Raw genomic sequence first — 25,555 nt, forward strand, 5'->3', positions numbered from 1 at the left:
GTACTCCAACGGTTAACCGAGGGACCGAAAAGGCCTCATGTGTGTTGCAGCCCAACACCCCTCCAATTTGGCCCAAAACCCACCCAACTCTGCTCCATCATCTAGAGCGTTCGATCACGATCGCGTGGCCGAAAACCGCACCTCATTTGGACTCTCCTAGCTCCCCCTATGCCTATATATACACCCCCCATTCCAAATTCGCGGATCCTCTCCCCCCTAACCCTAAATAAATCTCCCCGCCGCCGCCGGACATGTCCGCCGCCTAACCGGACACGTCCGGCCGCCACAGCCGCCCAGTCGCGCGCCGCCACGTGGGGGCATGCCCACTTCACCGCGCCGCCGCCCGCGCGGGCCCGCCAGGCCCAAGGCCGGCCCCCGCGAGCCCGCGAGCCGAGCCGCCTCGCCCGCCGCCTCCTCAGCCGCGCCCCGCCGCCTCCTTCGCCGGCCGCTGCCGCCAAGCCGCCATCGCCGCCGCGCCGCAGCCGCCGGACCTCGCCGCCCGGCGCCATCGTCGCCTTGCCGCCTCCGCGGGCCACCGCCACCGCCGAGCGCCGCCACCGTCGTCCGGCCACTCCGGCGACCGGATTCGGCCGGCCCCGGCCTCCTTCGACCTCCCCGGCGCCGCCCCGCGTCCCCCTCCGGCAAACTCCGGCCAGATCCCGGCGATCCTCGACTTCCGCGCCAAAGTCAACCCTAGATCCGGTGGTAAAATTCGGCTAAGTCCTCAGAATTCTCAGTTCAAGTGCTCATGTTCACGGCTCCGTAACTTTGCATCCGTAGCTCCGATTCATGCATATAGCATATCAAAATGTTCATCTCAGAGAGTACATCATTTCATTCCATTGCATCATTTTCATTTGAGTTTATCTTGATTCCCGAAATGCTGTTAGAAGAAGGCTACTTGAGATAATTGTCAGATCGGCTACTCTGTTTAGCTTTTTGTCATTTTTGCTATGATTAATGTGTGCTTGCTATGCCCTGATGCTCTACATATGTTTTGTTAAGGGTTTTGTCTTCTTTCCAGAGGTGCAACCATGTATTTTTAGGATGGGTGTGGTGACTAGTGCAAGCTTGCAAAGTGGTGCACTTGCTAATTCTGTTTTCAGGGACTTAGTAATTTCACTAAGTCCTGGAGCTGTTTATCTCATGATGCCATGTGTTCATGTTGTTTCCTAGTGATCCGTGCCTCTTTTGAGGATGATCAGTAAGGGAGTTTTGTTAATATTGTAGTGCTCTATCCATCCATGCCTTTTTGCAATTATGGAGCACCCTACCTTGAGTCAATCGAGCTCTACTTTTGCTACTTTGTGAATCTGGGTAGATTGTCAACTTGTTTGCAATTTTGCCGGTGATGTTGTAGTTGATCCGTGCATGCTATGTTATTATTCTTGCCATGTCTGGATTGCATTTTGTGCCTTCTTCATGGATGTATGCTTGTCTTGCCATGAATTGCATCGTAGGGAGTGCATCGAGCTCGTAAACATGCCTACTTGAGTTATATTTCAGCATGTGTCAGTTTTCACTAAGTCTGAAAACTGATTATGTTTTTGCTATGTTCACGTGCTTGCAATTGTATTTTCTGATCCCTTTTGGCTCAAGGTCACTAAGGGACTTTTGTTAAGCTCTTCTAGTAGCTCCATGCCATGCTTTACTTTGCCATGTTCAGATCCTGTAGCATATAGTTTTGTTGCTCCGAAGAGAGCTACCTGATCTGAAATTCCAGACAAGTGTTGATTTCACTAAGTCTGAGATATGTTTGCCATATGCATTTTTGCCATGCTTGTTTGAACCTGTTAATGGATTAATTGGCTGTAGCTCAGTGCTAGACTTTTGTTAAGCATCTTGTGTGCATCCCTGCCATGTATTTTGTTGTCATGTTTGGGTGCTGTAGCATGTTCATCTCATTGCATTTAGATGCCTACTTGCTGTAAATCGCAGACCGGGGTCATATTTGAATCGCTTGCCATTTCCAAACCGTAACTCCGATTCCGGCGTTCTTTATATCGTTTTCAAGCGATTTCATCTCATATTTCCAGTGGCACACTTGGTTTTCCAAGTTGAGGCCAGGTTCATGCATTTCCTGTCATATCTTGCATTTTGCATCCCGCATCGCATCCCGCATAGCATATCATCTTTGCATCGTGTTGTTTGAGTTTGCACGTGGTTGATTGTATCCTTGTTGCTTGATTGTCTTGTTTGGGTAGAGCCGGGAGATGAGTTCGCTAACGAGGAGCCCGTTGAGTTTGCTTTTGAGGATCCAGTCAACTCTGACAACTGTGCAGGCAAGATGATCATACCCTCGAAATCACTACTATCTTTGCTATGCTAGTTTGCTTGCTCTTTTGCTATGCCAATGCTACGATGCTTACCACTTGCTTGCAAGCCTCCCAAATTGCCATGTCAAACCTCTAACCCACCTTGTCCTAGCAAACCGTTGTTTGGCTATGTTACCGCTTTGCTCAGCCCCTCTTATAGCGTTGCTAGTTGCAGGTGAAGATTGGAGGCCGTTCCTTGTTGGAACATCTTTTATTTACTTGTTGGGATATCATTATATTATCTTGCTATCTTAATGCATCTATATAGTTGGTAAAGGGTGGAAGGCTCGGCCTCTCGCCTAGTGTTTTGTTCCACTCTTGCCGCCCTAGTTTCCGTCATATCGGTGTTATGTTCCCGGATTTTGCGTTCCTTGCGCGGTTGGGTTATAATGGGAACCCCTTGATAGTTCGCCTTGATTAAAGCTTTTCCAGCAATGCCCAACCTTGGTTTTACCATTTGCCACCTAGCCTTTTCTTTCCCTTGGGTTCTGCAGACTCAAGGGTCATCTTATTTTAACCCCCCCCCCCCCCCCCCCGAGCCAGTGCTCCTCTGAGTGTTGGTCCAAACTGTCAGTCGCCGGTGGCTACCAGGGGCAACTCTGGGCTGGCCTACCGAAAGTTTGGACAATCTAAGTGTGCCCTGAGAAAGAGATATGTGCAGCTCCTATTGGGATTTGTCGGCACATTCGGGCGGTGTTGCTGGTCTTGTTTTAACATGTCAAAGTGTCTTGAGTAACCGAGATACCGAGTTTGATCGGAACGTCTTGGGAGGAGGTCTATTCCTTCGTTGACCGTGAGAGCTTGTCATGGGCTAAGTTGGGACTCCCCTGCAGGGATTTGTACTCTCGAAAGCCGTGCCCGCGGTTATGGGCAGATGGGAATTTGTTAATGTCCGGTTGTAGATAACTTGAATCTTAATTAATTAAAATGAATCAACTGAGTGTGTTACCGTGATGGCCTCTTCTCGGCGGAGTCCGGGAAGTGGACACGGTGTTGGAGTAATGTTTGCGCAGGTTGCTCTCTAGTTTCTCGCTCGCGCTTTGCCTCCTCTTCTCGCTCTCTTTTGCGAATAAGTTAGCCACCATACTTGCTAGTCGCTTGTTGTAGCTCCACTCATTTTTACCTTGCCATACCTATAAGCTTAACTAGTCTTGATCGCGAGGGTGCGAGATTGCTGAGTCCCTGTGGCTCACAGATTACTATTACACCAGATGCAGGGCCTGATGATTCCGCTCCAGGAGACGCGTATGAGCTCAAGTGGGAGTTCGATGAAGACTCTCACCTTACTATGTTTCCTTTCCCGATGATCAGTAGTGGTGCCCAGTTGGGGGTGAACGGGATCGTTGTCGCATGTTGGGTTCTCTTTTATTTTGGCGCCGTAGTCGGGCCATGAGTGTTTGGACGATGTAATGTTATTTATGTACTTGATTGACATGGCGAGCGTAAGCCAACTATTGCTATCTCCCCTTTTATTATCATATTACATGGGATGTTGTGAAGATTGCCTAACTTGCGACATATGCCTTCAATGCGATTATGTCTCTAAGTCGTGCCTCGACACGTGGGAGCTATAGTCGCATCGAGGGTGTTACAAAAGGCCCCCTCCCCCACTAATTCCCCTGGGCCTTAGCCCAACTAGACCGGCCCATCCGGCCCACCTAACCCATCCCCCCTCCCGGTCGCCTCTCTCTCCTGTATAGCCGACCGGGCGCTCGCCCGGGCCGTCCCCGTCCAACTAGCTCGCCGGCGCCGCCCCGAGGGGATAAGGATCCCCGCCGCCTCGGTCCTCCCCCCCCCCCCCCCCCCCGCTCTCGACTGTCGCTCGCTCCGCCTCTCCCTCTCCCATCGGACCCCTCCTTGCACTCCCCCTCGTTCCCCACCGCATCCGAGCGCCGCCATTGCCTCGCCGCAGTAGAACTCGCGACCTCCGCACCTCTCCGATGTGTCCGCTCGCTCCACCTCCTTCGACTACGCCTCCCTGGCGAGCCGCAGGACGCCGGCGTGCCTGCGAACGCTACCCCGGCCTCGTCTTCTTCCTCGGATCCCCAGCGCGTCTCCGACGAGCACCGTCAACTCTGCTGCTCCTAAACCACCAAGGGCCTTTCGTGACCGCTCGGTGAGCTCCATGCCTTCCTTCCTGTCCTCTCTGCGCTGCCTGTCGCCGCCCATAGTGGTCGCGCCATGTTTGCCCAAACGGAGCTTCGCCGTCGTTGATGCTGCTATCGCCACGGACGTTGTCGAGCTCGGCTGAGCTCGCAGTCGTGCTCGCCGTAGCCGTAGGATTCGAACGCGCCACTTGCCGCTGCTCTCCGTGCCCGGAGTCATTGTTTCCATGCACACCCAAACGTCGTCGCCGCCTGCGCTCGTCGTCGGCGTGCCTCCGATGACCAAATGGTCACGGGCCAGCGCCCGTTGCATTCGCCGCCTCACGGACGTCTCGCCCTGGCCTCTCAGTTCACTCGCTAGCGTGCTGTGTCGCCGTTTCCTCTCACGCCCGACTCCGGCCGTCCGCCGATGTGCTCGCCGCCGTCATTTCCGGCCACCCCCGCGCATTCCGACGCCGTACATAGACATGGGGCACTCTCCTCTTTCGAACGCAAGATACGGCGCTCGATTTGGTGCCCCGTAGGCGAATCCCGACGCTCGCCGGCGTTCGGCCGCTGCGCGCGAGCTCGCCGGAGCTACTCCGGCGGCTCCTCTGAGATGGCACACCGGGGCCCGCCCCTGGGTCACTGCCTGTGGGCCTGGGGCCCCAACTAGCCATGTTGACTGAAGTCAACTGCGCTGATGTGGCAGCTACTACCACTGACACGCGGGCCCGCGTCGTTTAAAACTTTTTTGTAAATAATTAAAATGGTAATTATTTCATTAATTAAGTTAGTTAACTAAATAGTCACTGATTGCTGGGCCCCACCCACTAATTAACCCATTTAGTTAGTCTAAACCCCCATGTTAGTGCCCCTGACAATGACATGTGGGTCCCACTGGACCCACCTGTTTGGTTTGACTGGTCAACCAACCAGTTGACCTACTGACATCACTCCGATGTCATGCTGACGTCATATTCTCTTTTCTGTTAATTTAATAATTCCAGAATATTGTTTAAGTCTTTAGAAAATCATAGAAAAAAATTCATAACCCCGATGGAAATGTTTTCTATATGAAAGTTGCTCAGAAAAATCCCGCGAATCCGAATGCGCGGTCCATTCACCTGTCACATGCCCCTAGCATGCTGAACATGGAACCGTCCCCTCTCTTTCATCTGTCTGGAATTCGTCTAACGCCGGGGATTCATCCTCGGATGTTTATCCCCTCCGTCTACAACGTGTAGTACTACGTTAGGACAACCCTAGCTCTGCCTATCGTCATGTTATGCCTTGTGATGCATTGTTTGCTCTGTATTTACTGTTTCTTCCCCCTCATCTCTCTGGTAGACCCCGAGACCGATGTTGCCCCTGTGATCGACTACATCAACGATGACCCCTCCTTGCCAGAGAAACCAGGCAAGCAACCCTCCCTTGAGCATTTCGATATCGCCCATTCTTTCCCTCTCATGCTTGCATTAGAACTACTACTGCTTTCTGTATGATCCTACTCTGATGCATAGCCTGTTTTTTTTGTTACCTGCTTTCATACCTTACCTGCTTATCCTAAACTACTTAGTATAGGTTGGTTAGTGATCCATCAGTGACCCCCACCTTGTCCAAGTTGCCCCGCTTTATGTTCGATGACTCGATCACGTGATCGATGTCCAGGCTCCGACACTCCACATCACCCCCCTAGTTGTATGACTCTGCAGAGTTACCATCGAGTGCCGAGGGTGGAACCTCTTACATCACTCCTGATGAGATCTCTATAGTGTAGCTATACGGTCGAGGTCATCAAGGGTGATTTCCTCCTTAACCACTTCCGTTACGGCTCTGTCGTGCAACCCATCAAATGTGAACCTCGAGGGTGGATCCTCTTACGTTCACCTTGATGATAACATCGAGTGGGATTCACCGGGGGTGATTCCTCGGGTTTTCCCCTTGGTGTTAGACACACAGTTACTATGGTTACTATGACTTTGCACTGAGCCATGTTACTAAAGACGGGTCGGCCCTGAGGGGTACCCGCGCGAGCTTAATAGCGAGTGATGTGGAGTCGGATTGACCTCGAAGGTGCCCGTGAGATACTTACGAGGCGTGGCCGGGCATTCTTAGCCCTCTCCACAAGTACTCGAGATGGGGCGACGGGGTCACATCGATCGTGAGTCTCTGCTCGTTACCGCGTGCTCCTAATCCACTATGATTTGGATATTTGATCTGAGAGGCCTCTGGCCTGATAGCACTAACCATCACGTGGGCATTGTATGGGCGTTCTGCGTTGTATACATCAGCCGAAGTTTAATAGGCGTCAGCGACTGAGCGACGCGCGTCGGGTTGGACTGCATAAGCTCCTGCCTTGTTTAAGGAGGTAGCTAGGTCTGCTCACCAGCCGCGTACGCAACATGCAGGAGTTCCCGGGGAGATGACCCATGACCCCTGGGGGCATAGGTTTAGTCCGGCGTGCTGGCCTCTCTATTAAGCCTAGGTCGGGTTGCGGCGTATTGTTTGGCCGAGGCAGGGCATGACCCAGGAAAGTGTGTCCGACCGGAGTTAATCGAGCGTGATGGGTAAGTTGGTGCACCCCTGCAGGGAAGAAAATATCTATCGATAGCCTGTCCTATGGTAACGGACACTTGGAGTTGTATCCCGATCGATACAACTAGAACTAGATACTTGCGATGAGAAATGAATTGTGCGTGAGAAATGGATAGTACGGCTCTGGGATTGCTTTCTCGCAGGGAGCCGAGAAAGGATCTCAGGCCGAGGTTGATAACTCTATTACTACTTTGCATTATGTCGATCTGTACTCTTCTATATGCTGCAAGATGCTTGAAGATGCTAGTCTTCGATAGGCTAGGCTTTCCCCTTCTCTTCTGGCATCTTGCAGTTTAGTCCATAGATACAGCCCATTTTCCTTGATACAGATGCATACTTGGTTTAGATCTGATGTAAGTCTTGCGAGTACTTTGGATGAGTACTCACGGCTGCTTTGCTACCTGTTTTCCCCCATATCCGATTGGTGCGACCAGATGACGGATCCCAGGAGCCAGACGACACCACTGATGATTACCACTACCCCGAGAGTGCCTACTACAACGTGACGGTCGCTGACGACTTGGAGTAGATAGGAGGCTCCCAGGCAGGAGGCCTTGCCTTTTCGATCGTTGTTGCTTTTGTGCTAGCCTTCTTAAGGCAAACTTGTTTAACTTATGTATGTACTCAGATATTGTTGCTTCCGCTGACTCTTGTGTATTCGAGCTTATGTATTCGAGCCCTCGAGGCCCCTGGCTTGTAATATAAAGCTTGTATTATTTTAAATTTGTGTCCAGAGTTGTGTTGTGATATCTTCCCGTGAGTCCTTGATCTTGATTGTACACATTTGCGTGTATGATTAGTATATGATTGAATCGAGGGCGTCACAAGTTGGTATCAGAGCTGACTGCCTGTAGGTAGCCCCCTTTCCAACTCCTTGGCCGAAGTTGAGTCTAGTCACTACAAAAACTTTTACTAACATGGTTGTGTGTCTTACGGGCCCACGTCGCCATATGGGTGGTATTAGGATCTTTTACTCCTCGATCTTTACTCTGGGACTCTGATCTCTCTTCTATTCGGGTTACAATGGTTTTACTAATTCTAACATTAGGATCCCGTGACCACATTCACCCCAAAGCTGGATAAGCCATAGTTTTTCCTTAGAGTAGTATTCTGGATAGTACACACACTGTCGTGATGACAACGAAGTGGTATCCATCGTACCTCTCTCATTATGCATGTTTCATCATGAATGATCCTTGTTTTTACAATGCTCAATGCTAAACTACCCCCTGTTACATGTTAGCAGGATGGTTAGACCCGCTGGTCGTGGCTGTGGTGCCAACGATCCACCACCGCCCGAATTCTTTGCTGGAATGATGCAACAATTTGAGCTGAACCGCCAGTTCATGGAAGGAATGATGGCTTAGTTTCCTCGTCCGAACATGAATCAACAGCCAACCCCAGGAACTCTGCAGGACTCTTTCGTCTCAACCCAACTATTTACCGCAGCTCAACTCAACCCCTTGATGTTGATGACTGGCTCTGCAACATCACGTATGAAATGGAGTCTGCTAGTGTGGCCTCTGCTAGCTATGTCACCTTTGCATCTTTCTTTCTGAAGGGTCCCGCTGCTCAATGGTGGAACAGCCACAGGTGTACCATGCCTGCTGGAACGGTCATCACTTGGCCGGATTTCCAAGCTGCTTTCCGTGCCCGCTTCATTCCTTAGGGAATCATGGACAGGAAGAAGCGAGAGTTCCGCAACCTCACCCAAGGCAACAATACTGTAGATGCTTATCAGCGGGAATTTCTGGACTTGTCTCGTTATGCTGAAGAAGACATTGCAACTGATGCTCGTAGGCAAGAAAAGTTCAGTGATGGACTTCACCCTGATATTAAGCTAGCACTGCTCGCTCATGACTTTGCCAACTTCGCCACCTTGGTGAACAAGGCTATTCAGGTTGAGACTGGTCTTCAGGAACACCGGGGATCCCTTAGGCGCAGCCGTGATGCTGGCTCATCTTCGAGCCCGTCAACACAGAAGCGTCGGATATGGATTCCCCATAGCTTGTATCGTCCAACTGCACCAACACCAAGACAGTCCTATGTTGCTCCGCGTTTTCCCCCTCCACCATAGAGGCAGCCCCTTCGGGCTGTACCACCCCAAGTTTCTGCTCCCAATCCCAATGATGGTCTGTGCTTCAAGTGTGGCCTTCCGGGTCACCACTCCAGGAACTGCCCTCAGAATCAGAATCAGCTGGCTCTGCCTTCTAATGCTCGTGGTATCAATCAACCCCGCAACCATAATGCCAGACCATATGGTCGTGGGAAGGCTAACAACATTGATCTGAATGAAGCTCAAGACCAGTCTGCTGCTATGATGGGTACTCTCCTTGTTAATACAGTACCAGCATCCGTTTTATTTGATTCAGGAGCATCACATTCATTCATGTCAGAAAAGTTTGCATACACACACGACATTCGATGCGAGCCCATGAACACTCCGATAGTGGTACGCACCCCTGCGGGTCGATGTCAAACTACCATGATTGGTCGCAACGTTCCCGTTGAGATTGAAGGGTTGGAATTCCTTGTTTCTCCCATTATTCTGGAGTCTTCCAATATTGACCTCATTCTGGAAATGGAATGGTTGAAAGCGCATACTGCTTCTATCATTTGCGCCACCAAGGTCGTTCACCTCCTACATCCTTTCGATGAGATAGTAAGCTACCACGCTCAACTTGTTCAAAACGCTGAAGCACGACTTTATGCTTTGAATGCGTTGAACACAGCACCTCTTGAGGGAATTGAAAAGATCCCAGCTGTTCGCGACTTCCTAGACATCTTTCCAAAAGAACTTCCAGGAATACCTCCTACTCGGGCTGTCGAGTTCGTCATTGACTTGAAACCAGGCACCGTTCCTATTGCCAAACGACCCTACAAGATGCCGCCTCATGAACTCCTTGAACTTAAGGAGGAAATCGACAAATCTCTTCGAAGTGGTTTCATTCATCCAAGTTACTCAGCTTGGGGAGCACCTTCTCACTTTGTAAAGAAGAAGGATGGAACGAACCGTTTGGTCCAAGACTATCGTCCTATCAACCAAGCTACAATTCAGAACAAATATCCCCTTCCTTGGACCAATGATCTGTATGATCAACTGGCTGGTTCATCGATATTCTCTAAACTCGACTTGAGGTTAGGTTACCACCAAATCCGTGTTCGTGAAGAGGATATTCCAAAGACCGCATTCGTCACTCGTTATGGTTCTTACGAGTACACTGTCATGTCTTTTGGCTTGACCAATGCTCCAGCCGCATTCTCTCGTCTGATGAACTACATATTCATGGATTACCTCGACAAGTTCGTCGTAGTCTATCTGGATGATATTCTGGTATATTCGAAGAACAAAGAAGAACATGCTGAACATCTTCGACTTCTTCTAGAAAAGCTTCGAGAACATCAACTTTATGCCAAGTATTCCAAGTGCGAATTTTGGTTACCCAAAGTCACCTACCTTGGTCATGTAATCTCCAAGGATGGTATTGCCGTCAACCCAGAGCGCGTTCAGGCTATTCTTGACTGGACCCCTCCGAAAACTGTCAAGCAAGTTAGAAGCTTTCTCGGACTAGCCAGCTATTGTCGCCGCTTTGTCGAGAACTTCTCCAAGATCGCCAAGCCACTAACCAATCTGCTTCACAAAGGCGTTAAGTTCGATTGGACAGACAAATGTCAGGAAAGTTTCCAGGCACTCAAAGACAAGCTGACATCTGCCCCAGTGCTTGCTCCCCCTGATTCTCGCAAGGACTTTGTCATCTATTGCGATGCTTCACGTCAAGGATTGGGCTGTGTCCTAATGCAAGAGCGCGGAGTGATTGCTTATGCCTCTCGTCAAGTGCGTCCTCATGAAGAGAACTACCCAGTTCATGACCTTGAGCTTGCTGCGGTTATCTATGCACTGAAGCTATGGCGACAATACCTTCTCGGTAATCGTTGCGAGATCTTCACTGATCATCAGAGTCTGAAGTATTTGTTTACTCAGCCAAATCTAAACCTCCCTCAGCAGCGATGGATGAAAGCTATTGCTGACTACAACTGCGGTATATCCTATACCCCTGGTAAGGCTAATGTAATGGCCGATGCCCTGAGCCGTAAGTCTTATTGCAATAATCACATGGTCTACAAAGCTCAACCCCGCCTTTATGAAGAGCTATGCAAGCTGAACATTCAACTAGTTCCACAGGGTTCTCTGAATAACCTTGTCCTGGAACCAACTCTTCTGAAAGCAATTAAGTCTGCTCAAGCCAAAGATGCTCATGTTAATCTGATGAAAAGGGATCTTGCCTTAGAGAAATCCAAAGATTTTTCACTTGATGAAGATGGAACCTTATACTTCAGAGATCGCATTGTGGTACCCCGATTCGAGCTTATGACAGAGAAGGTGATGAAAGAAGCGCATGACACCCCTCTCTCTATTCATCCGGGAAGTACCAAGATGTACTTGGACATTCGTCAAAAGTATTGGCGGTCTAAGATGAAGCAAGACATTGCTCGATATATTGAAGAATGTGACGTTTGTCGTCGCGTCAAAGCAGAACATCAGAAACCGGCTAGACTTCTGCACCCTCTCCCTATTCCTGAATGGAAACGGGATAAGATTCAGATGGACTTTGTCACTGGCCTTCCCAAGTCTCAGAAAGGTAACGATGCTATCTTTGTCGTCATCGACCAATTCTCGAAGGTTGCTCACTTTTTGCCAATCAAGGAGACTATCACTGCTAGTCAATTAGCAAACTTGTATATCTCCCGAATTGTGTCACTCCACGGCATTTCGAAGGAGATCAGTTCAGACCGTGGCAGTATATTCACTTCAAAGTTCTGGGATAGTTTCCAAGAGGCAATGGGAACTCATATTACCTGGAGCACTGCTTATCATCCCCAATCCCAAGGCCAAGTCGAGCGAGTCAATCAAATTCTTGAAGACATGCTTCGAGCTTGTGTTATTTCTTTCGGTAAGAAGTGGGAAGAATCTCTCCCTTATGCGGAGTTCTCTTATAACAACAGCTATCAAGCCAGCTTGAAGATGGCACCCTTTGAAGTGCTTTATGGACGTAAGTGACGAATCCCTCTGAATTGGTCAGAAACTGGGGAATGGACGCTGATTGGTCCAGACATTATTCAACAAGCTGAAGAGCAGGTTCGCATTGTCCGGGATAATCTCAAGGCGGCCCAGTCCCGTCAGAAGAGCAACTATGACAGAAAACATTGGGGTTTAACTTATCAACCTGGTGAACAAGCTTATCTGCGTGTCACTCCTTTGAGAGGCACTCATCGGTTCGGAGTTAAGGGCAAGCTAGCTCCGCGTTACATTGGTCCCTTCCGCATCCTCGTCCGTCGTGGACTGGTGGCTTATCAATTGGAGTTGCCACCTCAGTTCTCTCACGTCCATGATGTCTTCCACGTGTTGCAACTGCGTCGATGCTTCAAGGATCCGGAACGTGAAGTGGATCCGGAATTGATTGAAGTTCAAGATGATCTCACATACAAGGAGCATCCGATCTGCATTCTTGAAGAAGCTGAACGTCGAACATGCCAGAAGGTTACCAAGTTCCTCAAAGTGCAATGGTCAAATCATTCTAAAGATGAAGCCACTTGGGAACGCGAGGATAACCTCCGTGCTGAATACCCCGACCTGTTCCCTTCTACCTCTTAATTCTCGGGATGAGAATTTCTTTTTGAGGAGGAGAGTTGTAACACCCCGGTGTAATGATGCTACAGTAACCCCTGGGGTTAAGCTAATCATTTTGCTAAACAAGTGTTTGGTCATCATTGTCCTCTATCTCTTTCATTATTCTAGTTTCTGATTCAAAATCAAATCCTAAGTGAATTTCAAAAATGCTCAAACATGAAAACTAAAATGTTCATCATGTGTAAATTATTCTCCTGGTAATATTGGTGGTGAACCAACATTTTTGCAAAATGCCTATGTGGCCTAAAATAGCTAAAACGGAAAAGCTTTAAGAGAAAAGAAAAAGAAAAGGAGAAAAGGGAGAGGAAGGAGAAAGGCCCCCTCCCCCACTAATTCCCCTGGGCCTTAGCCCAACTAGACCGGCCCATCCGGCCCAGCTAACCCATCCCCCCTCCCGGTCACCTCCCTCTCCTGTACAGCCGATCGGGCACCCGCCCGGGCCGTCCCCGTCCAACCAGCTCGCCGGCGCCGCCCCGAGGGGATAAGGATCCCCGCCGCCTCGGTCCTCTCGCCCCCCCCCCCCCCCGCTCTCCACTGTCGCCCGCTCCGCCTCTCCCTCTCCCACCAGACCCCTCCTTGCACTCCCCCTCGTTCCCCACCGCATCCGAGCGTCGCCATGGCCTCGCCGCCGTAGAACTCGCGACCTCCGCACCTATCCGATGTGTCCGCTCGCTCCACCTCCTTCGACTACGCCTCCCTGGCGAGCCGCAGGATGCCGGCGTGCCTGCGGACGCTGCCCCGGCCTCATCTTCTTCCTCGGATCCCCAGCGCGTCTCCGACGAGCGCCGTCAACTCTGCTGCTCCTAAACCACCAAGGGTCTTTCGTGACCGCTCGGTGAGATCCATGCCTTCCTTCTCGTCCTCTCTACGCTGCCTGTCGCCGCCCGTAGCCGCCGCGCCATGTTTGCCCAAACGGAGCTTCGTCGTCGTTGATGCTGCTATCACCACGGACGCTGTCGAGCTCGGCTGAGCTCGCAGTCGTGCTCGCCGTAGCCGTAGGATTCGAACGCGCCACTTGCCGCTGCTCTCCGTGCCCGGAGTCGTTGTTTCCATGCACACCCGAACGTCGTCGCCGCCTGCGCTCGTCGTCGCCGTGCCTCCGATGACCAAATGGTCACGGGCCAGCGCCCGTTGCATTCGCCGCCTCACGGACGTCTCGCCCTGGCCTCTCAGTTCACTCGCTAGCGTGCTGCGTCACCGTTTCCTCTCACGCCCGACTCCGGCCGTCCGCCGATGTGCTCGCCGCCATCATTTCCGGCCACCCCCCGCGCATTCCGACGCCGTAGATAGTCATGGGGCACTCTCCTCTTTCGAACGCAAGAGACGACGCTCGATATGGTGCCCCGTAGGCGAATCCCGACGCTCGCCGGTGTTCGGCCGCTGCGCGCGAGCTCGCCGGAGCTACTCCGGCGGCTCCGCTGAGCTGGCACACCGGGGCCCGCCCCTGGGTCACTGCCTGTGGGCCTGGGGCCCCATCTGGCCATGTTGACTGAAGTCAACTGCGCTGATGTGGCAGCTACTACCACTGACACGCGGGCCCGCGTTGTTTAAAACTTTTTTGTAAATAATTAAAATGTTAATTATTTCATTAATTAAGTTAGTTAACTAAATAGTCACTGACTGCTGGGCCCCACCCACTAATTAACCCATTTAGTTAGTCTAAACCCCCATGTTAGTGCCCCTGACAATGACATGTGGGTCCCACTGGACCCACCTGTTTGGTTTGACTGGTCAACCGACCAGTTGACCTGCTGACATCACTCCGATGTCATGCTGACATCATATTCTCTTTTCTGTTAATTTAATAATTCCAGAATATTGTTTAAGTCTTTAGAAAATCATAGAAAAAAATTCATAACCCCGATGGAAATGTTTTCTATATGAAAGTTGCTCAGAAAAATCCCACGAATCCGAATGCGCGGTCTATTCACCTGTCACATGCCCCTAGCATGCTGAACATGGAACCGTCCCCTCTCTTTCATCTGTCCGGAATTCGTCTAACACCGGGGATTCATCCTCGGATGTTTATCCCCTCCGTCTGCAACGTGTAGTACTACGTTAGGACAACCCTAGCTCTGCCTATCGTCATGTTATGCCTTGTGATGCATTGTTTGCTCTGTATTTACTGTTTCTTCCCCCTCATCTCTCTGGTAGACCCCGAGACCGATGTTGCCCCTGTGATCGACTACGTCGACGATGACCCCTCCTTGCCAGAGCAACCAGGCAAGCAACCCCCCCTTGAGCATTCCGATATCGCCCATTTCTTTCCCTCTCATGCTTGCATTAGAACTGCTACTGCTTTCTGTATGATCCTACTCTGATGCATAGCCTGTTTTTTTTGTTACCTGCTTTCATACCTTACCTGCTTATCCTAAACTACTTAGTATAGGTTGGTTAGTGATCCATCAGTGACCCCCACCTTGTCCCAGTTGCCCCGCTTTATGTTCGATGACTCGATCACGTGATCGATGTCCAGGCTCCGACACTGCACATCACCCCCCTAGTTGTATGACTCTACAGAGTTACCATCGAGTGCCGAGGGTGGAAGCTCTTACATCACTCCTGATGAGATCTCTATAGTGTAGCTATACGGTCGAGGTCATCAAGGGTGATTTCCTCCTTAACCACTTCCGTTACGGCTCTGTCGTGCAACCCATCAAATGAGAACCTCGAGGGTGGATCCTCTTACGTTCACCTTGATGATAACATCGAGTGGGATTCACCGGGGGTGATTCCTCGGGTTTTCCCCTTGGTGTTAGACACACAGTTACTATGGTTACTATGACTTTGCACTGAGCCATGTTACTAAAGACGGGTCGGCCCTGAGGGGTACCCGCGCGAGCTTAATAGCGAGTGATGTGGAGTCGGATTGACCTCGAAGGTGCCCGTGAGATACTTACGAGGCGTGGCCGGGCATTCTTAGCCCTCTCCACAAGTACTCGAGACGGGGCGACGGGGTCACATCGATCGTGAGTCTCTGCTCGTTACCGCGTGCTCCTAATCCACTATGATTTGGATATTTGATCCGAGAGGCCTCTGGCCTGATAGCACTAATCATCACGTGGGCATTGTATGGGCGTTCTGCGTTGTATACATCAGCCGAAGTTTAATAGGCATCAGCGACTGAGCGACGCGCACCGGGTTGGACTGCGTAAGCTCCTGCCTTGTTTAAGGAGGTAGCTAGGTCTGCTCACCAGCCGCGTACGCAACATGCAGGAGTTCCCGGGGAGATGACCCATGACCCCTGGGGGCATAGGTTTAGTCCGGCGTGCTGGCCTCTCTATTAAGCCTAGGTCGGGTTGCGGCGTTTTGTTTGGCCGAGGCCGGGCATGACCCAGGAAAGTGTGTCCGACCGGAGTTAATCGAGCGTGATGGGTAAGTTGGTGCACCCCTGCAGGGAAGAAAATATCTATCGATAGCCTGTCCTATGGTAACGGACACTTGGAGTTGTATCCCGATCGATACAACTAGAACTAGATACTTGCGATGAGAAATGAATTGTGAGTGAGAAATGGATAGTACGGCTCTGGGATTGCTTTCTCGCAGGGAGTCGAGAAAGGATCTTAGGCCGAGGTTGATAACTCTATTACTACTTTGCATTATGTCGATCTGTACTCTTCTATATGCTGCAAGATGCTTAAAGATGCTAGTCTTCGATAGACTAGGCTTTCCCCTTCTCTTCTGACATTCTGCAGTTTAGTCCACAGATACAACCCATTTTCCTTGATACAGATGCATACTTAGTTTAGATCTGATGTAAGTCTTGCGAATACTTTGGATGATTACTTTGGATGAGTACTCGCGGCTGCTTTGCTACCTCTTTTCCCCCATACCCGATTGTTGCGACCAGATGATGGATCCCAGAAGCCAGACGACACCACTGATGATTACCACTACCCCGAGAGTGCCTACTACAACGTGACAGCCGCTGACGACTTGGAGTAGTTAGGAGGCTCCCAGGCAGGAGGCCTTGCCTTTTCGATCGTTGTTGCTTTTGTGCTAGCCTTCTTAAGGTAAACTTGTTTAACTTATGTATGTATTCAGATATTGTTGCTTCCGCTGACTCTTGTGTATTCGAACTTATGTATTCGAGCCCTCGAGGCCCCTAGCTTGTAATATAAAGCTTGTATTATTTTAAATTTGTGTCCAGAGTTGTGTTGTGATATCTTCCCGTGTGTCCTTGATCTTGATCGTACACATTTGCGTGTATGATTAGTGTACGATTGAATCGAGGGCGTCATAACTACCACTATAAACAAATATAAGAGCGTTGAAACGTTCTTATACTAGATGATACCCCGCGCGTTGCTGCGGGATATTGTTGCGGGATGTTTGACTGATAATTTTTAGATATTGCATCAAAGTATGAATGTGATAATTTTGGCAATATTGAGTAGGTTACTTTCTGTGCAATCAAAACTAAAATACAACTCTTGAACTATCGGCAATTTTGACTCTTTACGAAGCTCAGTAATAGTGGTGGAACAGTTAATGATCAAACAGAAGGATTTCTTGTTGCGCAATTTCCCTCCTGAAATACATGTGAACGAAATCCGAACATAAAATCACTGCCCCTAAATACCTATCATGTTTTGGCTCAATAGTATAACATTTTAATCAAGAATGAACTTGGCCAGCCAGCTTCTTTCTGCTTAGACTCAAATTAGCCAATATCTTGATAACATGAATAACAGAAGAGAAACTATAGCCCTTAGTGGAATAAGCATGAAAACTTAACTTGCGAAGGACAAACAGAATGCAAGATGAAAAACAAACACAACATGAAGCGATAAATTATGTGCACTTTCAGGTTACAACATTAAGTGACACCGTAGAAGAATGCAAGCAAATTATAGAGAAACTTTCAGCACACAATTACCTACAAATCTTTGCATATAGTGACTTTGACACCATCAGAGTAAAAGCAATATCGTCTTAGCAGCTGAATGGCACCCATGAATGACTGCTACTATTGGCACTTGAGATTGCTAATAATTTGCAACCATCATTATTAGAAGACAGTGAACTGAGATACTAATACACTACAGCCATGTAGATGCAACTAACATTCTCAATACAGAACATCTAAACCTTCCTCCCTCCTAAAAGAACATATATGTCAAGTCAAGTTAATAAATATTTTATGAAATGCAAGTGAACGGAAAACATGCTTAACAAAAGTATATACCGTTCTGTAATTAAAAGGGCTTCAAAGTTGATAACAGCATACCTCTCGAAGCTAATCCAGTAAGAGGGCTTCAGGTTACAGAAAATCCTTACATTATTATATGTCACAATATAACTTCTCAGTGTTTAACCATCCATGGTGGAAAACAAGGATATACATGATAACCCAATTGTTTGAAGTACATGGATGTTCATATGTGCCATGAATCAACCGTCATGGATTTCTACCAAAGAAAGGTGCAATAAATTGTGGTAAGGTAGCTAATATAAGGCCATACATGCATATGCTAATTTTGCCTAATAGGAAGAAGAAAACCAAAAGAAATATGAAATATTCTATTAAAATGTAGAATTCCAGCAGCTCCGACTCGATTTATATTATGTGATACATGAACACTGCAATTGCTATAGATAACACGAATTCTTGTTGATCAATATCTCTAGTACAAAATCGCTATATCCCGAACTGTAAGTGTGCATATCAAACTGAATGAAACTATGACGGCTTGATGAATAGATGAATCAATCAGTCAACGTGTTTTCTCCATAAGAGCATGAAGTATACAACATTACCTTTGTACTGTACTTGATTCTTTGGTCCTTCCGCTATATTATCCTAAGAATTATTTTGCTATCACCGGTGTCTCCCTGTCATCATCCTCTAAAACAGCAATCAGCTGATAAGACGTCAAAACCATGGTAATAAAATTATTTGCTTTTGTAGGTTATTGTTGTGATTAACCAAGAATTAAGCAAACACAATTAGTTGCTTGTTTCTAATTGAACTACAACAATGAGGACTTTGTACAAAATACCATGGCAAAAGTTCTGAACACAACATCTTCAGAAAAACACAGTACAGTATTCTCACCTTATCAAATGCTGGATGCTCACAATTCTATTCTACGACACCCAGCAGATTTTGGATGAAAATTTCCAATGATGCAGCAGAACAAAATCTCATATATTTCTCACCTTTTCTTTGGGCTGCATTGAAGCGAAATTTGGAAGCTCGGGAAGGGAGCGAGGCCAGCTAAGCTCGGTTGCAAAAGGGGCTGGCACAACTCCTCACTTCAGAATTTGATGATGGCAGGAGTCATCCCTCTCCTTGTCGTGCTTCCAGCGATCGCGGGGGTCGGCATGGTTGTCTGCTAAGATTATTGGACAGGACAATTCCGCTCTGTTTTCGCCACGTAAGGCGGGATATGGTGGGGAACACACCCGCTGGGCTCTCTCACCAATGTACCCGGATCGAGGAAGGTGCAGTCTGCGGCGGGGTGTGGCCTGATGCTGTCACCGGTGGGAGGAGGAATCCATGGCTACGAGCAGCGACGCCAACAGATCAAACATGACCACTGAGGAGGAGGTCGCTGCTCCTAGCCGGCGCTCCACCTCGGCACCAGTCTGCACCTTGACCTCTCCGCCTCATAGCTCTGATGTGATCAATTGATCGCTAAATAAAGAGATGCATCCCTTCCACTGCCACGATTTAATAAATAATTTGGAGAAGATGAAGTGGGGGAGAAGCCATGAGGTTGCGATTCGGAAGCAGAGGAGGCGCTGCGTTAAGAAAGAGGTCACGGGCGTGGGGAAGAGGATAGGTGTGATGGGAAATCTCTCGGGGAAAAACGTGCGATGGCTGAGAGGACAGAAAAAATAAAAGAAAAAATTGATGAAGTGGCAGATTAGCTGAGGTGGATGGCTACATGATTATTGCTGATGTGGATAAGTTGCATGTCAAGAGAAATATATTAGTGGGGATGAATTGTTTAGGTATTATACTCCCTCCGTCCGGTAGGGCTGCAAACGAGTTGAGTTCGAGCGAGTTCGTGTTCACTCAGCTCAACTCATATTAAAATTCAAGCGAGCACAAACTGAGTGAGCTCATGATCAAGCTGTAGAATATGACTCATGCTCAGCTTGTAACGATCTTGAGTCGATCTCGAGCTAGCTTCGAGCTAAATGAGATGGTGAAAATTATAAATTTATGACTATCTCGTCATTCTAGGGAGGGCTCATCTTGGTATTTTGGGCCAACTAGCAATAAATGGTGATCTTCATGGACAAAAAACAAGAAAATGAAGGTGCATATGTTGGGAACTTTTTCCAAAGACAATAGGATATTTAACACATAGTCGATCACGTATCATAATTAGGCCTAAATCTCAGCTACACTTAAATAAGCTTACATGTTTGCTAGTAAATAAAATGAAGAAAATTCATGAACATCATATATGGTAACAAATTATCTTATTTTCATTTAATATGTGGCATTATCATTTAACATAATAATATCATGTTGAGTTATCGAGCTAAAATCGAGCGAGCTAATATTGGCTCAAGATCGGCTCATTTCTCGGTCGAGCTACATAAAGTGTTCAAACTCAGCTCGTTTCTTTTCGAGTCGATCTCGAATCAAGCCAAAAAAACGAGTCGATCTCGAGCGGCTCATGAGTCTCGAGCTTTTCTTGCAGCCCTACCGTCCGGAAATACTCGTCGGAGGAATGGATGTATCTAGGTATATTTTAGTTCTAGACTAGATACATTCATTTTTATGCATTTCTCTAACAAGTATTTCCGGACGGAGGGAATAGATTTGTTTATGGAGGAAGTAATAAAAAAGGAAAACGCTCGCTTTCCGCCGACTGATAACGCGCAGGCATCAGCCGCCTCCCCTGCCAACCACGTGTCTAGGCGGGAGCCCACTGCAACGTCCTTATTTTTTCCTGAGCTCACCCGCCGCCGCGAAACCAACCAACACGTTGCTCGTTTTGTCTGCTCTTTCTTTCTCAGGCTACACATACGCCCACTGTCGTATGCTACTGATTTGTTTATAATTTCTTAGAATGGAGACACACTGCCATGCCATGTACTAGTAGTTAGTACTGGCTACTAGTACCTTTTTTGTACGTAAAAAAATAGATACGGTGTTATGTTCACTGCCATGCCATGTACTACCTTTGGAACAAGTTTCTGCAACAACGGTGTTGTTGCGGAACGACGACAGCGAACGACGACCGTACCAATGCGCGGCGCGACAGGAGATATTATTGCAATTTTTGTTGTTGCAATTTTTGCAACAAGGATCTTGTTACAGAAAATTAGATACGGCGGGAGGTATGTTTGCAATTTTTGCAACAAGGGTCTGGTTGCAAAAAATTAGAGAAGAGGTTTTGCAAAAGCTGACTTGTTGCAAGAAATTAGGGAAGAGGAGGTTCATAACAAAGCCCGTCTTACAAGAAATTAGAGAAGAATAGGTTTCGCAACAAGAGGGTCTTGTTACAGAAAATCAAAGAAGAAAAAGTTTTACAACAACAGACTTGTTGCAGGAAATTAAAGAAAAGGAGGTTTCGCAACAAAGGTCTTGTTGCAGGAATTTAGAGAAGAGAAGATTTTACAACCAGAATATTGTTACAGAAAATTAGAAAAACAAAACGGACCGTTTGCTTCACACTATCGGAGGAAGAAGCGCAACAACCGGCTTGTTGCAATTCGGGACGCGCATGATTGGGGGAGATCTGATGACTAAGGGCCTCTTTGATTCATAGGATTGTCAAAATGAAGGAATAGAAAAAATGCATGAATAGGGTGACATGTTCCATAGTATTCTACAGGATTTGAAAGAATGTTTGATAGCAAAAAAAAACAAAGGAATTCTACAAAGAGGTTTAAGTGGATGGAAATTTTCCTTCAAAATGTAGTACAAATGGATCATATGGAAAAATTCCTAAAGATGCCAATTCTACGAATCAAACAAGTATCATAGAAAATTTTTTTAAGGGTTTAAATTCTTTAAAAATCCTATGCAATTCCTTTAAATCAAAGGAGCCCTAATTCAGTGTTTATCGGATGGGATGAGAGGTGGTTGATATTTTAGCGCTTTCCGTCAAGGGACGCGTAGCGTCGCCCAAAAAGGAAAACGCTCGTAATTTCGTTGGGAAAGAATGTTTGGAGACCTATTCTACCATCTCACCCCCTACAATATCCCCACGAAATCTCTACCCAAACGTTCTCCAATTCCGCCATGTCGTTGACATCTCCTTCCCTCCTCTCTTCGCCGCTCCCCTCCCGCGGCGCCCTCGTCTTCAATAAGCCGTCTGCTTCGTCGCTCGCAGTCTCAACGGCGAGGCGTGGAGTCCGGGTGGTCGCAGAGGCCGCGGCGGTATCGTCCCCCGCATCGTCGGTGTCGGCACAGCGGACCCAGCCGTCGGCAGCCGAGGTGGCGCGGACGGTGGTTGAGCTCGCGCCTTCCGGGACGCTGTCCGTCGTGGGCGCCGACGGTTGGCCGCTCGGTGTCGGCGCTCGTTTTGTCGCCGACGCCGCTGGCGCGCCCGTGCTCTGCCTAGCCGCAGCGGGAGTGACCGTGCCTGATGCGCGGGCAAGTTTTCACGTTGAGGTGAGGGAATGCGGCAGTTCGACTTCATCATAGTCGAAGACGCCACCGTGCTATGCGCCAATTAAGACCACCAAAGGCCCGTGGGAATAAAATGTGGGTTAAGATATAATTTCCCCACTAGTAGTACACCGAAGTCATGTTGTTTTCGGAGGCTCCTAGTGTCCATGGTGCTCATTTTGCGATGAATATCGAGCTAGAGTTCGGAGACGCAGTTGTGTGCCCTTAATCAGAACTACATAACTATTTCTTTTTTGGAAAGACAACACTTGATCGAAGATTATATGTTTTGTTGTTGTTGTTGTTGTTGTTGTAGAATTTCTCTGATGAATATAATCGGTTTTTGTCGCTGTTAATTGCACTGTGACTGAAAAACAAGAATTATGATCCTTCCAGAGGTTTGTCTTGATGTTTTTTTTTTCGTTCCCTTATATTGAAGTATATTTGTTCTGTCATCTGGTGTTGGATATAACTAAGAGATGTTTTGCAGTTGAAACTTTGACCCTATGAATTTCCCGTGTCAGTTTGGACTTTGATGTGTTAGATTCTTGTCATTTTGAGAATGTTCCCACATTGTAGGGTGTCCAGTGATATTTGATTCATTCTACTTATCACTTTTGGTCTGCTATTGGTAGCCGTGTAGCTGTGGTGAATTTGTTCCTCAGATCTCATTCTTTTGGAATGTGAAGTGATCTCTTGATTTATGTATTGTTGTTGAACCAATGGCCAAATTCCCAACTACTTTACTGCTTTCGATTTTATTGCTGCATTTCACGATAAGCACTTTTTTGTTTTGCTTCATTGTGGTTCGTAAGTTTGTTACGAAATCATATCGGGCCCATAGTCTAACTTTGACATCTAAAGTATGTATCATCTTCATATTATACTCACCGTTTTTTCTTCTACTTTTGGTGCTGCAGTTTCGGCAAAGTGGAGCCAGGACACCACAATGTACTTTTCTTGGTGCCTTGACTAAACCTAGTGATAAATATGAGCTGAAGGTAAGAAAATTATTTTATCGCATCTTGCCAAGGAGATTTTCGCATTGCACTTGTGAACTATCAGTTGATTACATAAGGAGTTTTCTGCTCTAGAAGTATGGGCTTACATACTATGTTGGGCACAATAATGTTATGGCGTGGTTGCATCTCGGGCCTCCTCTTCCTCTTCCTTTGGGCCTCCTCTTCCTCTTCCTTTGGGTGACACGTGCGACGCCCCAAAGCCTACCCGCCGCCGGCATCCCCCGCCCCTCTTTCCCCCTCATTGTTGCTGGAGGAGGCCGCCGGGCAAAGCCCGCACTGATGACGGCGGCCGCGGGGCGTTTCTTAGCTCGTTGCAGTTGCCGATGGACTTCCTGCGTCGGTGAATGTTGTTGGTTGTGGCTGCACGCCCCCTAGTCAAACGCCCCTAGTTCACCTCTCCCCGCCTTGGATGTAACCCCAAAATCACCACGCCGCTGCCTCCGCCTCTCTCCACCCCAGATCGAAGGGCGGGAGGCGTGGACTCGTCGCCGGGGGCAGCCGCGTGGCTTGCCGCGCGGCGTCACTTGTGGTGGCTAGGGTGAGCGGCGGGCCTTGCTTTGGCGGTCGTGTCTACCGATGGCAACATCAGGTCGACCGGCTAACCGACACGAGTCTCGGGGCCCCCGCTGCCTCCTTCCTTCCCCCTCTCTCATGTCCCTCCTCGCCTTGGGAAGCATGATGGATGCAAAGGAGCAACCTTTTTCCTGGTTGGCTAGTAGTGGTCGGCAGATCCAGGGGAGCATGGTGGCTGCAAAGGCCCCTTGCCGACTGAGCGGAAATCGACGACGGTGAGTAGTCAGCCAATATTTAGCTTAGTTGGTTTGAGGAGGTTTCTTACGGCTGTCAGGACAAGAAGAACAGTGGTTCGGTCCACGACCGGTGAGAGATCGGCGTGGGTAGGCGATGTTGGAGATGCTCCTGGCATGGTAACTGCCTTAGGTAGCTGCGTCGTCTCGGTGCTCGACTGGAGGCGGGCTTCGTTGGTGCTCTGACATGGTGATTGGCAGCGTGTCGCGAGTGTTCGGCGATGCGTGCCTTATTACCTTGCCCGTTGCGCCCGTATTCACGCAGCTAGTCCTCTTCCCTCGTAGTCTTCGTTGATTTTTACTTGGCACGGCCGTGGGTGTTGTTGTGTGTGCAAGCATCATACCACATATCTGGGCATCCTTGTTGTGGATCTGGGATGGCTAGTGCAAGGGCCCTCTAGCCACAGGTTGGCTCCTAGGGATGGCGTCGTGGCTGGTCCGTGCTCATCTTTGATGCGTGGCGTGTGTTGGCCTCTGTTGGCGGGGTGGCGGCCATACATGTTATCTAGCGAGCGTGATTGTAGGTAGAGATTGGATCTTGCTGTTGTGACTTGGCAGGGTTGTTGTTGATGCATGAGTTGTGGCCATGGTGCTCCGAGAAAAGCCATGCATGACCTTTGTCTGTGCCAATGTCGACGCCTTTGGGCGTCGTTTCCTCCTTGGCGTAGTCGTTGAGTAGCCCAAGTCCACCTCCGTCCCTTGTGGTCTAATCCTGGGTGAAAACCTAGATATGGCTTGTTGGATTGGATGCCGACAGCATCGCCGATGTCGCTCCCTCCCTTGAGGTGTTGTTTTTGGTTGTCTGACCCTAGGTTGACGAACGTGCTCGTAGGTCTGCCTGCATCACACCCGCACGGATACCATGGATGGCATGGCTAGCAGATTGCGGAGAATCCCATGTCATGGCATCTTGGTCACATAGGGGCACTCGATGGATCTTGACTGACGGCTGCTGGCAGATGTGTGGTGGTGTGGCGTTCATAACACAAGTGGCATATGGTGTTACCGTGGCCTCGACACCCGTGGCGGTGTGTGGCCAGTGGTCTGCGACGTCATCAACTATGTCGCCTCAAATGCAAGAGCGACCTAATTCTGCCCTTCTTCGCAGAGTCAGATGCTCTCTTCTCGTGTTGGGGGTCTCTGTTCTGTGCGCTTGTGTGGATGACATCCAGTTGTAACGCATGTTTTGCGACAGTCGATTGTGTTCTTATCTTGAGTGGTTGGTTGTTTCGGCCTAGTGTTAGGCTTGCAATTTGTTACTCTATTCTATTGAGCCGCAAACCTTGCGTTTTCTCGAAAATAATGATAATGTTATGGCGTATTTGAACGAGCAAATCGAACTGCTTGGCCGTGATTCTGGACTCTTCCTGAAAAAGTTAGCATTTAGTTTATTTGGAATGTTTCTGTTAGTTCTAGTCTCTCAAAACTTAATGCATTATGAACGGCAGATTGTTCAGTTCT

General features: G+C 48.6%; 1 protein-coding gene and 1 long non-coding RNA gene across 4 annotated transcripts in view; one reads left to right on the forward strand and one right to left on the reverse strand.

Annotated features, from left to right (window-relative positions):
• Window positions 1-17,174: 17,174 nt before the first annotated feature.
• Window positions 17,175-19,508, reverse strand: LOC125523068 (uncharacterized). The gene is made up of 2 exons (XR_007290092.2): window positions 18,447-19,508; window positions 17,175-18,097 (listed from the first exon to the last, which is right to left on the reverse strand). It is a non-coding gene; the product is annotated as an uncharacterized LOC125523068 (long non-coding RNA).
• A 2,310-nt stretch (window positions 19,509-21,818) lies between these two features.
• Window positions 21,819-25,555, forward strand: part of PGR7 (proton gradient regulation 7) — a 36,648-nt gene continuing 32,911 nt past the window's right edge. The window contains exons 1-2 of one of the 3 annotated variants that reach the window (XM_048690880.2): window positions 21,819-22,269; window positions 23,187-23,267. In XM_048690880.2, coding sequence (XP_048546837.1) covers window positions 21,898-22,269; window positions 23,187-23,267 — 453 coding nt within the window. In that variant the 5' untranslated portion in view covers window positions 21,819-21,897. The remainder of the gene's footprint in view (window positions 22,270-23,186; window positions 23,268-25,555) is intronic. The other 2 variants (XM_048690878.2, XM_048690879.2) reach the window with 2 other exon arrangements.

The sequence above is a fragment of the Triticum urartu genome, chromosome 7A (assembly GCF_056163025.1).
Source record: "Triticum urartu cultivar PI428250 chromosome 7A, HENAU_Tu73, whole genome shotgun sequence".
Lineage (NCBI taxonomy): Eukaryota > Viridiplantae > Streptophyta > Magnoliopsida > Poales > Poaceae > Triticum > Triticum urartu.